This window comes from Pantherophis guttatus, chromosome 6, assembly GCF_059756535.1.
Source record: "Pantherophis guttatus breed Tessera chromosome 6, ASM5975653v1, whole genome shotgun sequence".
NCBI classification, from domain to species: domain Eukaryota; kingdom Metazoa; phylum Chordata; class Lepidosauria; order Squamata; family Colubridae; genus Pantherophis; species Pantherophis guttatus.
This window is the reverse complement of record NC_142068.1, coordinates 42,638,138-42,654,258: the sequence shown is the minus strand read 5'-3', so window position 1 is coordinate 42,654,258 and position 16,121 is coordinate 42,638,138. Positions and strand designations below refer to the sequence as shown.

General features: G+C 37.0%; 1 protein-coding gene across 2 annotated transcripts in view; it reads left to right on the top strand.

The window, feature by feature from the left end:
* NGEF (neuronal guanine nucleotide exchange factor) overlaps positions 1–16,121 on the top strand; it is a 68,231-nt gene that overhangs the window by 44,444 nt on the left and 7,666 nt on the right. For both annotated transcript variants that reach the window (XM_034439731.3, XM_087872731.1), the window contains 6 exons: positions 4,728–4,888; positions 6,310–6,462; positions 9,473–9,602; positions 9,958–10,032; positions 12,882–12,971; positions 14,220–14,383. In XM_034439731.3, coding sequence (XP_034295622.2) covers positions 4,728–4,888; positions 6,310–6,462; positions 9,473–9,602; positions 9,958–10,032; positions 12,882–12,971; positions 14,220–14,383 — 773 coding nt within the window. The remainder of the gene's footprint in view (positions 1–4,727; positions 4,889–6,309; positions 6,463–9,472; positions 9,603–9,957; positions 10,033–12,881; positions 12,972–14,219; positions 14,384–16,121) is intronic.

Sequence of the window (16,121 nt, the reverse complement as noted above, 5' to 3'; positions counted from 1 at the left end):
GATTGCTGTCAGTAAGTGATGTGGTCATGTGATGTTGCCCTTTACAGCTGCATTGGTTAGCAATGGCAATCCTGGTCCCAATTGCTGTTATAACTCAAGGACTACCTGTACATCATTTTTGCACCTGTATTTTAAAGTTACTTGACTCTTTCTTGCCTGGTGTTTTCCTTGGGTCCATGTACATGTAAGCACTGTTTCCAGTAAGGTGGGGATCAGCCCTTATTTAATTCATTTAATTCCAAAAGAAGTCACAAGTGAAAAGAAAGCAGTTGGAAAGTATATTCTGTTTCTATCATGGAAGAAGAAATTGCTTAGAAAACTAATATGTTCCTTTGGAATTATGCCAGGGTTTATTGGTATCACATAAATAGACAAATGCCTGTTAAAATACTATCTGAAAATTGCATATATATATATATATATATATTTGCTTTTTAAGGACTTGCCAAACAGGTTGGGCATAAGACTAGAGTGGGTGGCATAGAAATATGACTAATAAATAAATAAATAAATAAATAAATAAATAAATAAATATGAGGAAATTATGACTTTACCTTGAAATTAGGCTAACTGCCAGTGACAATAAGTGCACACTGCAGCAGGTTGAATTATTTTAGATCAACATAAGCAAGGAGAGAAACATTATTGAATAATGATAAAAATGACTATATCACTGATGGATAGGTTTAATTATCTAGACATCTGTTGAGCATCAAGTACAAAAAAAACATGAATCACCAGGACATCCTTGCGCTAAACAGGAGTGATTTAATGATGCAAAAAATAGGAAGACATGCTCAAAGAGATGTTACTTAGGTTCTTGTACCATGCTGACAAGGAGGAAATGACCAAGAATGTGACTATAATGGAGATGGTTTGAAAAGCCACCTAACAATTACATGAATTTACAATTTAATTACTAGCATGTGAAAATATTTTTGCAATGATTCCAACCAATTACATTTAAATTTCTTATCAGTATTCTGCCCTGGGGACCATGCCAGGAGGGTATATTTAATCCTCTTCTGAAAATCTGAATACATTTTATTAAATCTTACTTAAGAATATACCTGTCATACTCTGACCTCATATATTGGCTTTTTATCCTAGTGTTAATCTTTACTTCAAGGGAGGTGATGGATTTCTTTTACCTCACTGGAATATTTTTAGAGGCATATATACTGCTAACATTGGAATTAAAAGTTCTACAGTTTGTTTCATAACTATGCAATTATGTAAGAAGCTAGTTTATATAACATATTACCCATAGTTAACCATGATTTTAAAAATATATATTTTAATGGTTTGGGTTTGCATAAGATGCTATGCAATACTCCTAAATCATATGATTAAGTTCACACATTTACCAACATTAAAATGTGGTTTGTGGTTCAGTGCAGCTGATGACTGTTAACATTTTTACATACTAAATGTTGTTCTGAGTGGCTTACAAAACTCCACATGTGATATATAAAATTCTATAATAATTTATAATTCTAGAGTAGCCTCTAGACAAGATGAGCAACACACATATCTAATAAATAATACTAAAACAAAAAAAAATTGTGATGTGCTTGGTACTCTTTGACTTTGTTGGTTTTCTTGCAGATGTTTTGTTACCAAACTAGGTAACATCATCAGTGCACTAAACTTAAAAATCACAATCATGACTGACATTTTTAGGGTAAATTGATAATTGCAATTTAAAATCTTTTTGAAATATTGTTAAGTTTTGTGCCACTTCTGGCATTCCAACATTTTTTCAATGTGTGGTTATACATAGTGCATTTCTCAACTACAGAATATAATGATGACAAGTGTCATATAGGCAATTATATTTAGCTGTTTGACACTGTCATTGAATGTTAACAGAGATTTTGAGTTGCTTTCTGTGTGATTGGAGGGGAAAGAGGGAATGCATCCCTGTTGCCATAGAAACTAGGCCATTATTTCTTGCCTTGCCATCCTGTACTGGTAGTTTCATTGCTGGGAGCAAGACTTCTGTTTTGATTCAGTTCTAGTTATTGACTATTTGCAATAGAATGCAGATGTGTCTTCATGTTTGGATATGCAACCCATGAGCAGCAGTGCATTGTAAATAAATAACTTTTCCTTTCAACATGTAACTATATGCAACCTTTATCTGAATCAAGTAGGATTATTTATGTGTACTAAGACAGTGTAATATAATAATACATCTAAAAAAGATTATATGAAAATATGAGTATGTGCACATGAGGCTGCTGAGCGAGCTTATTCATTACCAAGAGGTGAGAAATCATCAGTACACTGATGATGCCCAACTATGCATCTCGGCCCCTGTAAATTAAGCAATACTGTGAATATCTTATCCAGGTATCTGGAGGCTCTGAGGATCTGGAAGAGAAGAACCTACTTAAGCTTTAATTCTGATAAAACTAAGTGGCTCTGGGTTTGGGGCCTTACTGTCATGCCTAGGAAGGCCTTTGTACAGCTTCAGCTCATGCCCCAGTCACCCCAAATGGGACTATTGTAACTACTGCATGAGGCTGTCCTTGAAGAGTATTCAGAAACTTCTGCTGGTGCAGAATGCAGTATGCAGACAGTTATGTGTGCTGCTAGGGCAGCATATATAAACCTCTGCTCTGTTCTGTGATTTGCAGAACAGTTTGCTTTTCAGTTCAATTCAAGGAGCTGGTTTTCACTTTTAAAGACCTTCATGGCACGGAACTGGGTGGGAACCACCTCTCTCCAATTATATTAACCCATCCCATTAGGCAGAAAGGGCATGCTGCTGACACCATCAGCCAAGAACCTATGTTTGATGGGTCCAAAGCAATAGGCCTTCTGTGCTGTGGTACCTGCCTTAGGGAACATCCCTCCTTTTCCAACATTAAATTAGCTCTATCTCTTTTGATGTTCTGGAAGTCCCTCAAGACTTGGTTTTACCATCAGGCCTGGAGGTCCTAGGGAACTAGATATTTGTTTACATGGTTCCACTATTCCACTTTCTCTGTTTAGGGTTTGTATCGGGGTGGATTCTATTTACCTTTACTACTGGTTCACAGTGGGGCCATGCGTGTGTGCTCATTTCCCTCACAGGCGCGTGCACTCTTCTCCGCATGCGCAGAAGCATTTTGCTGATACCAGGGTCAGTGGGTGGAGCCTTCCACCGGTTTTACTACCGGTTCTATAGCACCTGTGTGAACCGGGGGCAACCCACCACTGGTTTGTATATATATTTATTTTTAATTATGTCCATTTCTAATGTTCTATTTTAAATGTTATTTTTATGCATGTATTATTTTTCTTGACCATTATACACACCCCAGAGTCACTTCTCATGAGATGTGAATTTGATAGATGATAGATAGATAGATAGATAGATAGATAGATAGATAGATAGATAGATAGATGGATGTAACTATGTCCAGCTATATTGAGCAAATATGATTCCCATCAATGTATAACTAACACAATGAGGTAATTAAATAAAGGGGAATGTTTTAATGGTATTCAGAAAGGGAGAACAGCCTCATGTTTCAGTTCACTACCAATTATTTAGGATGGTTGTGCTGGAGTAAATCAAGACACCTTCCATTCTTGCTATCCATTTCAGAATTTTACTTAAATGTATTTGAAGTGTTAAAGAAATGTGACGTATATATTTAAATAATTTTCTGAAAAGGGTAGCTTGGTGAAACTTCCCCAATTATGACCAATCTTCTTTGCTTTGTCTCTCAGATGTTTTGCTGCTTCATTTTGTCTATTCTGTTATGAAACAGAATCCCCATACTAGGCAATTAAGGAACTATTTGCTTTATGTGAATCCATGATAATTAAAAGCTGGCAATAATGCTGAAATGGAATGTTTATCTTCAGTCTGTTTCATACAGCTTCTTTTCATAAGCTGTGTTTTTTTCACTGTTACAACACTGTTGTCACTCCCCTTTCCCTTTCAATTAAAACCCATGTAATTCTCATCAATTCACACAGTGACATTTTTTTCTATTTAAAGTGTGATGAAAAACACTAAACAATGGAAGCTTTGCATCCTAAGACTATAATATCTGATTTAGAAAATATTTTTAGGTTGTAAGAAAAAATCCATTGCTCTTTTATATCTACAGACTTTGATTCAACTGCTTAAAAGTTCCCAACAAGATGTTCTGTTTCATAGATGAACGGCTATTGAAGTCTATGGGACTGGCTATAAGTGTAGATAGCAATAGCACTTAGACTTATATACTGCTTCACAGTGCTTTACAGCCCTCTCTAAACCATTTACAGAGTCAGCATATTGCCCCCAACAATCTGGGTCCTCATTTACCGACTTTGGAAGGATGGAAAGCTGAGTCAACCTTGAGCATCATGAGATTTGGACTGCCAAATTGCAGGCAGTCAGCAGAAGCAGACTGCAGTACTGTACTCTAACCACTGCACCACCGCGGTGCATGCCAATCACTGGACCAGAATAGCAGTCTTTAGAATCTACATATTTATTCCAGTGTGCATAAACCATCCTAGCAAGCTCTCATTTCGTCAGCCATTATATGGGCTTTTTATATATGTATTTTCCATTACTTTATATTCTTCTGAAGCGGCTGACATGGTACTAAATCAAATATACTGTATATTAAGAGATTGGTTAAATTTCACCCTGTCCCTCTGATAAAACTAAGTTAATTAACAATAATGGAGGGTACGGAACCATGATTTCATAATATAGTTTTGGAATTCTCCTACAGGCTATGTTTGAACTGGTCACTTCAGAAGCCTCATACTACAAAAGTTTGAATTTATTGATATGTCATTTCATGGAAAATGATCGACTGAAAAAGATTTTGCATCCCTCAGAGGCTCACATCCTCTTCTCCAATGTTCTGGATGTCATGGCAGTCAGTGAACGGTAAATCCTTAAATTATTGTTATCATGGGTAGAAACTTCCTCATCTTCTCTGAAAGGGACAGATGGTGATCATTAATAGCGTTAGTAAAATGTACAGTATTGTTCAAAATTGCTTCTCTGAAATGGTAAGATTGCTAAATCTTATATCTTTTGCATCAGAAGCAGCCATTTAAATAAAAACTGCATCAGACGAGTCCACTTTCTTGCTGCTATAGGAAAGTGTGAACTTAGTAAGTTGTGGAAATTATGGATGTCACCATGATAGTTGGAACCTCACTGCTTATTTCCACAGTCCTGCTCCTTTTTGAACTCCTCCTGCAGGCACTGTCAGAGGGGCAATGTGTTTAAGAATAGCCCTGTTTATCCCATATATTATCTCTAGAATTAAACACAGTGTGTCTTTTCAGTTGAACATTGTGGAAAAACAATGTCGGGTTAGATAGGTTTCTCATTTGTCAAGAGTTAGATTCATATGACATAAATAATTCCAGAGTAGCAATGTTTTAGAATGAATTCGAACTATTAAATTTTCCGGCTTTCTCTCTATGTATTTACCAGATTTTTACTGCAGTCGTTATGTGAATATCAGTCATAATGTACATTAGTTAATTCCTGCACACACACACACACACGTGCACACACACACACACACACACACATATATATAATAGGATTATATTACTCCTCATTATACAGCTACAACTCTTCCTGGGAATCAGAGATCTAGCCATGGGTATGTGGTCATGTATGTATGCTATTCTCCCTACCCATGAAATGAGGGCAAAAATCTTTAATTTACAGAGAATAGTGTCAAGAATAGGTCATTAATTAAAAAAACAAAAACAATCTTTCACTAAATTCCTGTCACCTTATTTTTCCACAATCTGTCTAGGGGTTAGTTTGTCTCAGCTTGAAAATTGTACCATCAGTATATTTTGCTCACATTTTGTAATAAGTTACTTAAACTTATTTATCTGATAAAGTGAAAATGATTAGATAGTCATGTGTTAGTTTGCACTGAATAATATTTTTTTAAAATAATGAACTTTCAAATCAGTGGTGGGATTCAGCCAGTTCGCACCACTTCGGGAGAACTGGTTGTTAACTTTCTGAGCAGTTTGGAAAACTGGTTGTTGGAAGAAATCATTAGGGCAGAGAACCAGTTGTTAAATTACTTGAATCCCACCACTGTTTCAAATATAATACTCACATGGCTCAAATGTGGTATAAAACAAGCAATGCAAATAAAAATGAAAATATTTTAGAGTCTATGTTTTACAACTTTCTATGCTTCTTGCTGGAAAGAATTGAAGCAAAACACAAACTGAAGATTCTATCGCAATCCTTGCTTTCTCTCTTTGTTGATTGTATGTTTCTTTTTTATATTTATTTGAATGATTAATTTTTGATTTCTTGTTTAGATTTCTCTTAGATCTTGAGAAACGAGTAGAAGAGAACATTGTAATCTCTGATGTCTGCGACATCGTCCATCAGCATTCTGTTAGCTACTTCTCAGTATATGTCACTTATGTGTCGAACCAGACCTACCAGGAAAGAGCATACAAGCAACTTCTGTGAGTGCAATTTCTCAAGCATGGCTTTGCTAATGAAACAATTTAACTCCAGCACAGCAAAAGGGTAACCTTCAGGATCTTAATAGTTAGCTCACAGGGGGAATTTATTTTCCTCAGGTTTTAGGAACTCATGTCTGTATTCAATGTATAATTAAGTTAAACAATACAGCCAAAAGACGAACAGAGGTAGATGCAAGCATTTCGTATTGACTCATCAGTACCAATATTACAATAACATGGTTAAAATCAACCTCAAATATAAGATCTAGCAAGAGCATTAATTAAACCTATAATGTATGCAGGAAAACAACCAATGGCAAGCCTTATGCCCAGTGGTGGGTTGCCCCCGGTTCACACCGGTTATATAGAACCGGTAGTAAAACTGGCGGGAGGCTCCGACCACCGAGCCCGATGTCATCAAAATCCTTCTGCGCATGCGCAGAAGAGCGCGCAAGCGAAGCGAGTGTGCACGGCCCCGTTGCGAATCGGGAATAAAGGTAAGTAGAACCCACCCCTGCTTATGCCCATGGGAGGCGTAGATTGACATAAAGGTGTTTCTGCACACACAACAGGGGCTAGATAGTGTCTCACAATAGCCGAAGAAGGCATTTTATGGTCATGATTTGCTGTTGTTGTTGGATTACTCAAGGCTGTTCGGACCCATTTCAGAATATGCTCCTTTATTCTGAAAGCCAAACACCTATCAGTTCTGCCGATGTAATTGTCTCCGCAATTACAAACAAATAATTAAGTGCTAAACATGTGATTCATTTCATACCAGAATAAAAGACAAAAAGACATGTACCTGGTCAGAAAGAGGAATATTACCTTTGGGCGTTGTTCTGTCCCTCAGTCTGCATGGCACAATTTTTATAACAGATAATTAAAGGCAGGTGGGGGGGAGGGGAGTGCATCTCCTTGCCCTCCTTTAATTTTGGCAGGATACCTTTTCTTCATACCTACAGTATTGATGGAAGGACAGAATCTCTTTTAAGCGGTACGCCCATAAAATTACAAGATCCTTTTCATTGTGAGCCTTTTTGTGACTTGATAACACATCTGATTTTACTAGGTTAATGAAGATTGGTTCAGAATGTTGGAACAGACCAAAGACTAGATAACTCTAGTCTTTTAGAAAAAAATTTTCTTTATAGTAAGAAGTGAACTAACAATTGTGAGCACATACATAAAAATAACAATAAAAATACAGCTTGTAGGTTCCCTAATAATTACAGTACCTTGCTATCCTTGAACCAAGATGTATCCTGATAAGGTCAGGAACATTTTTACCAAAGTCATTTAAGAAAATCATATCAGAATCATATCAAATATCAGAATCATATTTACAGTTAACATTTACAGTTAAAAATTGAATTATTCATTGTGATTCATGCTGAAGTTCTCTGTACCAAATATATTCAGTAAAGATGGTTTTGTATTTCAGAAATTAAGTAAATTGAGTTCCAGAGGAGGGTTAATAAATTGTGGCCACTCCAAAATTTTGCCTGCTTCCAGGACAGTGCTTCATGGCCTAGGGAGACAGAGGGGCAGAACAACCTGCTCTCCTTCCTCAACACCATTGTGCAGCCCAAGGTCTGCGGGGACCCAGCAGGGTGGGATGGGGGGAAGATAGGTGAGGGGTCCTTATGGGTTGGTCATTAGGGACGGTGAATTGCCAAGCGCCTGAATTTTGTTAAGATATTTGTGCGGGTGCTGCAGCAGCTACAACTTCAGGCAGGGGTTGTTAAGTCCTTTCATTCAGCCCCATTGCAATTTTGAATGGTCTTAAGTTGAGGACTATCTATACAAGCAAACATCTGTTACTGCCATTCTGACTAAAATTTATTCCTGTGATTCAAGGTTAAATTGCTCCTTAACAAGTATTTAATAGTAGGGAACAGTATTAGAGAACTGTGATGTTATAGGAGGGAAATTATTCTTGTTTTGAGAACAGTTTTTGCATAGGAAAGATAAATTCAGGAATTAGTACCACTGGAAAGAAAGTGGACTAAAGTAGATAAGTGTGGTAAGCAGGGTGTTGTGGGACTTTATCCCTTCTTGCATCACTTCTGGTCAAAACATTGAATGACAGTGCAAATCATTTAAAAAGATCAATTGTAATTAGATGAGAAGTAGTGCATTCTCTGATTATTATTTTTTTTTACAATGACTCCATTTGAAGTTGCTTCATAACCGAGAATTAAGCAACAAATAAGGGATATAAAGTCAGTGGGAAAACTTTCAAAGAAAAGCTATTGTTATAATGGATGTTCCACTTAATGTGCTTCCTTTTGTATATGTGTTGCATAATTATATTCCTGTTCCAATTCCAAGGCCCAATTTAGCCTGTGGTTTTTCCATCCATCCCTTCTCTTCTTTTAAAAATAAATAAATAAATAAATTGGTGGCTCATCTGGATCTCACCAGGCCCAGGGTTTGCTTGAACCAGAGTTTAGAGTTTGCCTCAACTGTCTTCCAATGATGATGGCGTATACACATACAATGATGTAAGCTTCCCATCTGAGTCAGGTGCATTCTTCATGTCGATATTTCCAGCAAGATTTCCTTCGGTCAAAGCACCTTATAGAAAGCTGTCTTCTATGACTATATGCGCTTCACCATACCACAATAATCTGACTGTGTAAAAATGTATAATTAAGTCTCTGACTCAACTGCTTGGACACACTCTCCATTCACATACACCCCCACACACAGCATAGGCAGCTAAGTCTGTATATGTTACACAAGAGAAGCCATTACTTTTGCTTGCACTTAAAAAGTCTATTTTTCCGTTCCCCAATACTATAAATAGACTCAACCATAAACCAACGTTCAGAGTGCTAATATTTTTTGCACCACAATTTTCAAAACAAGACCCAAACCAAAGGCCAGGAGTATTGAGAAAGGTAGTGCCATAGATTAAAAGAATAACAGAGCAGATCAGTTACTCCTACAGGTTTAAAACAAAAGGAAATAACAAATACCTCTCTCAATCTGTCTGTTTCGGCAGCCAAGACAAGCCAGCTTTCCGGGAGGTGATCTTACAATTGGAACTGGATCCAAAATGCAAAGGCCTGCCTTTCTCATCTTTCTTGATTTTGCCTTTCCAAAGGATCACTAGGCTGAAGCTGCTGGTACAGGTACAATAAATTTATATTCTTCTTTTCATTCTTATGTGGGTGCCACCTGTGAAGGAGATGACAACATTCAAATGGGAAATGAAAAGCCAATAAGAAACATTTACAGGTATTAGGCTGTGAATAGATCTGTACTAAATTAACACCAAAGTCTTACATGTGTATTCAAGTAGTATTGTTCAACAATAATATCAACTTAACAATACATACAGTATATACATATGTACAGACAGACAATATTTGATCTGGAATTGGGACACTTAAAGAAAATCCCTATTAAAAATATCCTATTGTATTAGAATAATGTATACGGTTTCTATAAAGCAAGTTAATAACTTTTTCCCTGGTCTTTGTGCAGAATATATTGAAGAAAGTGGAAGAAAAATCTGAACGTGAAATCACTGCTCTTGAGGCTCACAAGGAACTGGAAATAGTAAGCTTGTTTAGGTTTTTCAGTTTCTTTTTTAGGCAAATGCAGTTTTTAATGAACTGAAAGCCAGGAAAATGTCTGATGCAGTATTTTTTATAAAATTCACTTCCTTTAGAAAACAATTTAAGCAAGTGTCTAAACAGGAGTTGATTAGTGATGCATTGACACACCTGTGAGGATCTTTAGAGGAAATGCGTTTTCTGAGGAATTCGGATTCAGACTTTCAGATCCAAAGCTTTTGTCAAACACTTGAAGGTGATAAAAATCCATGGAGAGCAGTTAATTTAATTAGCTGCCACCATTCAAAGACTGTTAATAGGTCAGATTTGCATCTAGAAGTGCAGAGTTACTTTTATGATCCCAAAATTGTTGAGTCATGGCATATATTTTTTAAAGTGTTTCATTTCATTCGAACTCCATTTTAGGAATCCCCTGAGCATGTGTCCTTTCTGACTAAATGCATATTTTTGGGCTAGGCCAAACTACAAATTTTACTATTAAACTGAACTGGTGTCTGATAAGAAGTGAAGTATGGCCATGGAGGATGACAACTCTGCCTCCGGTCTAGTCCATCCAGGTATACATATGGTCTACACATATAGGCAACCAGTTTGGTCAAGTGGGGAAAGTGCTGGTCTAGAAACTAGGAGAATCTGAATTCCAGTCCTGCCTTGGGTATGAAAGCCACGTGGGTTACTTTGAGCCAGTCACACACTTTCAGCCCAATCCACCTAACAAGGTGGTGGTTGTGTGGAAAATAGGAAGAGGATGGAGTATGGTACATTTGCTGCCTTCAGTTACTTATTATGTAATAAAGGCGGGATAAAAATCTAATAATAAATACAAATAAATAAAAAGCTAAACACTTATTTCTATTTAAAACTTGTTATAAGCTACTGTGTGATTTTTACCACACACAAAATCCAATTATGACCTTACCTGGAGTGGGAGTACCTTATGACAGTGACTCATGTGCTTATCACCATTCAATTGAAATGCTACAATTTACTCCACATGAGCTGCTTTTAGAAACCATTCGGAAAGTGTGCTTGGTTCAAAACACACCAATCATGCATTGGCTAAGATGTTAGGACCACATTCCCCTTGTGCTGCTGGCATTACTTTGATTGTCGGTAAATTTCACAGTACAATTAAATAACTGGCTTTGACTTATAGAGCCCTATATTGTATCACTGGGTATCTCCAGAATTTTCTTTAACTAGAATTAACCTAGTTAAATCTCAGGCATTACAAGCCTGAGACCAGAAGAGGCTCAATCTTGCTAGCATTATGAAAGCAAATTAAAATGGAGCTCTTTTGGAAAGCTTTTGATTAGTTGGATGCCATCATGTTATTTTATATAACTATGCTTTCTCTATTTCAAATTTGGTAGAATTATTTTATATTTTATTTACATTGTGGATGTTATATGCATATACTACTGGCAGTTATATGATTGGGTCACTATAAAAACTGTATATTTATTTAAGAAATTTATCTAGCCATCCAACTTACATATTCTGAACTTGGCATGGTTTAGAATAGAATAACAGAGTTGGAAAGGACCTTGGAGGTCTTCTAGTCCAACCCCCTGCCTAGGCAGGGAAACCCTACACCACTTCAGACAAATGGTTGTCCAACATCTTCTTAAAAACTTCTAGTGTTGGAGCATTCGCAACTTCTGGAGGCAAGTTGTTTCACTGATTAATTGTTCTGTCAGAAAATTTCTCCTTAGTTCTAAATTGCTTCTCTCCTTGATTAGTTTCCACCCATTGCTTCTTGTTCTACCCTCAGGTGCTTTGGAGAATAGCTTGACTCCCTCTTCTTTGTGGCAACCCCTGAGATATAGGAACACTGCTATCATGTCACCCCTAGTCCTTCTTTTCATTAAACTAGACATACACGGTTCCTGCAACCGTTCTTCATATGTTTTAGCCTCCAGTCCCCTAATCATCTTTGTTTCTCTTCTCTGCACTCTGTCTTGGTTTAATAATGAGAACTACTGTAATTTGCAATTTGACAGAATCCCAGTATGTTGAACAGTTCATAACATATTGGCAGGTACATACCAAAAGTTATGTAGCAAGTAAAAATTATTTTTTGATTAGCCCTCAATATCACTGGGGCCAGGATCTTAATAGCATACAGTATTAAGTCTTACAGCCAAATATTTTAGTGCAATTGAGTTAGTTTGTCCATCCTGTTTGAATGAAACATTAAATTTTAGGGGCATTATAGATTTTTATATGTCTTTGCCCATAGTTTAAAGTCATATAGTCAGAGAATATTTTTAAATGAGTCTATTTACACAGTGAAAAAGACTGACCAATCTGTAGCCAATCTAGGTTTCTTAAAGGTTTCTTAATCTAGAATCTAGGTTTCTAAGATTTCTTACATAAAAATATCAAAAATGAATAAAAGAAAAATAAAGTTTCCCTTGAGTTGAGCTCAACTTCTGGTGACTCATGAACATGTCCATGTTATTTGTTTAACAATAATATGGAAGAGATTTGCCATTACCTTCTCCCAGTAAATGAAATTATGACAATGGGAAGAATTTGAGTGACAGGAAATCCTTAGAAGACCTTAGGGAATTTCAATATCACTCCACTCCTGCATGGTGCATGGGCTGGCAAATGCACCTACAATTATAGTAAAGGCAAGTAGACAAGGACTTGCCTAACCATAAATTAATATAAGTATTGCTGTACTTAGATTGCCCTGTGATATTTGTTTATTGTTGTTATAAAAAGTTAGAATGGCCCCTTCATTTTAACTGCCGTGTAAGCTCCAAGGCAGGATCTTAGGACAAGAAACACTATTTCTGAAGTTTCATTATCTTTCTCTTTTAGATAGTGAAGGCATGTAATGAAGGTGTTAGAAAGATGAGCCGCACAGAACAGATGATCAGCATCCAGAAGAAATTGGAATTTAAGATCAAGGTATAAATATAAACTGGTAAATCATGATGAGAAGACAATTGGGTTTTAAAGAACATACAGAATTTTATGGAAGCAGGTTATCTGGAAAGTAGGATTTGGGGCTGTCTTTGCTTGACGAAGATAAACTGATCTGATGAATTTTGAGAAAAAAACATGAATGCAAGTGTTCTAGTTTTCACTAAGTAGAACATTATTTACATCTCCTTTTCTTGGCTTATATTGCAGAAGGACTAGCTAGAGTGAAATGGTTAACATTTATACTGAATTGAGTATTGAGGATTCAGATCTTGTCTTCTGTCATATAAAGAAGTCCACTTCTTTTTATTTTTTATTTTGTTTTAAGGAAATATTGGAGAAAGGAATGCAATTCATGCTGCTTTGAGTTCCTGAAGGAATTAGGGAATATAAATCAAACAACAGATACAGGATGTATTTTGAGGAATTAAAAATCTATTGTGAAATTCTAGGGAAATGGACTAATCATAAATCTTCCAGAGGTCCCTGTTACGTGTTCAGATCAATACTACTTCAGATACCATCCCTGCTAGTTGGCTACATCCCATATAATTTATATCCTATATCATTATTTCACATTTACTATAAAGATCTTTAACAAAGGGTAATATGAATAATAGCAATGTTAAAAACTGACACTGCATTTCACCTCTTCAAAGAGTGTAACTCTTGTTAATATAGGTCCCATCCAGGGGTAAAATCCAGCAGGTTCTGACAGGTTCTGGAGAACCGGTAGTGGAAATTTTGAGTAGTTTGGAGAACTGGCAAATACCACCTCTGGCTGGTCCCAGAATGGGGTGGGAATGGGGATTTTGCAATATCCTTCCCCTGGAGTGAGGTGGAAATGAAGATTTTGCAGTATCCTTCCCCTGCCATGCCAACCAAGCAACGCCCACAGAACTGGTGGTAAAAAAAATTGGATTTCACCACTGGTCCCATCCATTCTAGGGTAGATATGAGTAATAGTCCTTCAGTATCATTTTGTAGCCATGAAGACCACAGTCATCCTATTAAAATTTGGAAGCTAACTGATTTTTAATACAAAACCTCCAGATAGATCACACTTTCAGCCCTTCTGATTATGTTGTTATACCCTATTGTTATTATGCCCCTTGAATTTCTTCAAGGACCATAATGCCCCAAAGGTCTTAGCCCTTGTTTTAAGGGGACAACTTTCCTTTCTTAGCAGTAAGTGCTGCTTGATTATGATCTCTGTTTTCTTTCCATCATTAGTCTGTGCCCATCATCTCTCATTCCCGCTGGCTGCTAAAACAGGGAGAACTCCAACAGATGAATGGCCCTAAAACATCCCGTACACTACGTACAAAGAAACTCTTTAGAGAAATCTACTTGTTCCTTTTCAACGACTTACTAGTACTGTGCAGACAAATTAATGGGTAAGTCCAAATTAGACAAATTTAACAATTCTGGGAGAAATTATTCTTCATTAGTCATTAATGTTTATTAATATATTAATAATTACTAACAATAATATATTAATATATTGTTTATTTACAACAATAATATTTTAGACCCTGTCTATCATACAAAGGATCTCACGTTACTACAGCCCTAGCTGTAGGCATAAAGTGTTAGACAAATCTTTTTAGCACTTGTTATTGTTTTAACCAAATTTGCTCTCTAGAATGATATCCCTCCTTGAGATTGGGACTGCTCTTGGTTTCCTGATTCTCTGCAAATTGTTAAAAGCCTGATTGTTCTTCCAGGCCTTGGATCACGATGGTAGTCAAGCTGCTTTGTGTTTGGGGGGCTGGGGGCTTCTGTTAAGGAATTTGCAGAGCAACCCTTGAGTAGCAAGGGTGTGCACATGAAAGCGATTGAGAGTAGTTACAAAATAGCACAGCCAACACAGAGATACACTGAGTTGTGTTTACTTTCAGGAAATAGTAATAAGGCACAGTCCAATAAACAGTCCAGGTCATACACAGATAAAGCAGTAGTTAGTAAAACAATAGTCCAGGGATAATCCAATAACAAAGTCTTCTTACCAGTCGTTGTAGTCATACACATTAACAGTTGCAAACAGTAGCAAACACAGCAAAGAGCAGTAACGATCAGCAAAGAACATCAAAAAGAATCAAACAGAAACAAACCATGTTTCTAGCTCCTTCTTAAGGACATTGGCTACAGAGCTAACCAATCAGGACACAGTATGATGCAATACAGCAATACAGCAGTCTTAAAGCTATATTGATGGTTTATATATTGCCAACCCAACAAGTTAGGTAAAATCATTTCCTAACAGCTTCTTTTGGTATCTTTTTTTTTTCTTTTGTGTTACGGGTTAGTTTGAGACGCTGGATATGACCCAGGAGTTGAAAATGGAATATAGGTAGTTCTTGACTTAAGACTGGTCACTTGGCAACCATTTGAAGTTACAACAGACTGCTTATGAGCCGGTTTCAAAGTTAAAACCTCTGCAGTGCCCCCACAAACATTCCTCCTTATGACCAAGTGCAAAAACGCTGCAACATCCCCTGCCTATCTATGCCATCATCCAGGGGTGAAATCTACTTACCTTCTCTACCGGTTCAGAAGTGCACACGCACCATCGTCACATCCTATTTTTGACCCTCTGTGCATGCACAGAAGGCTTTGTGCATGCATAGAAGGTTAAAACCAGGAAGTAATGACATCCGGGCTGCCCCACTACCAGTTCGCCAAACCACGCACCACCGGCGCTACCAGCTTGTGCGAGCCAGACAGAACCAGCAAGATTTCACCACTGCCACCATCCCACTCCATCAGGTCCCCACAGGCCTAGCTGGATCATGATCAAACACTGCTTAATCAGAGCTGAAGAAGCTTTTTGGATGAGAAGTGAAACGTCTTGAAAGAAAAACCAGAAAGTCCAGTTGCTTTTTGAAAAAGCACCTTTAGGACAATCATGACCTGGATGACTGAAAATCGCCATAGACATTGCTGAATCTGTTATCCCATTCTAATAGAAAACGAAGAACTTAAAGGCATTATAGGTGCTTTATATTTTTTGAAGCTATATCATAAATAGGAGATTGGACCACTTTCCACAAATCAAATCAATTCTATATTATGACATGACCAGCATATATTTTCCATATTCCCAATAATCACCTAGACTCAGGAAACCCTCCC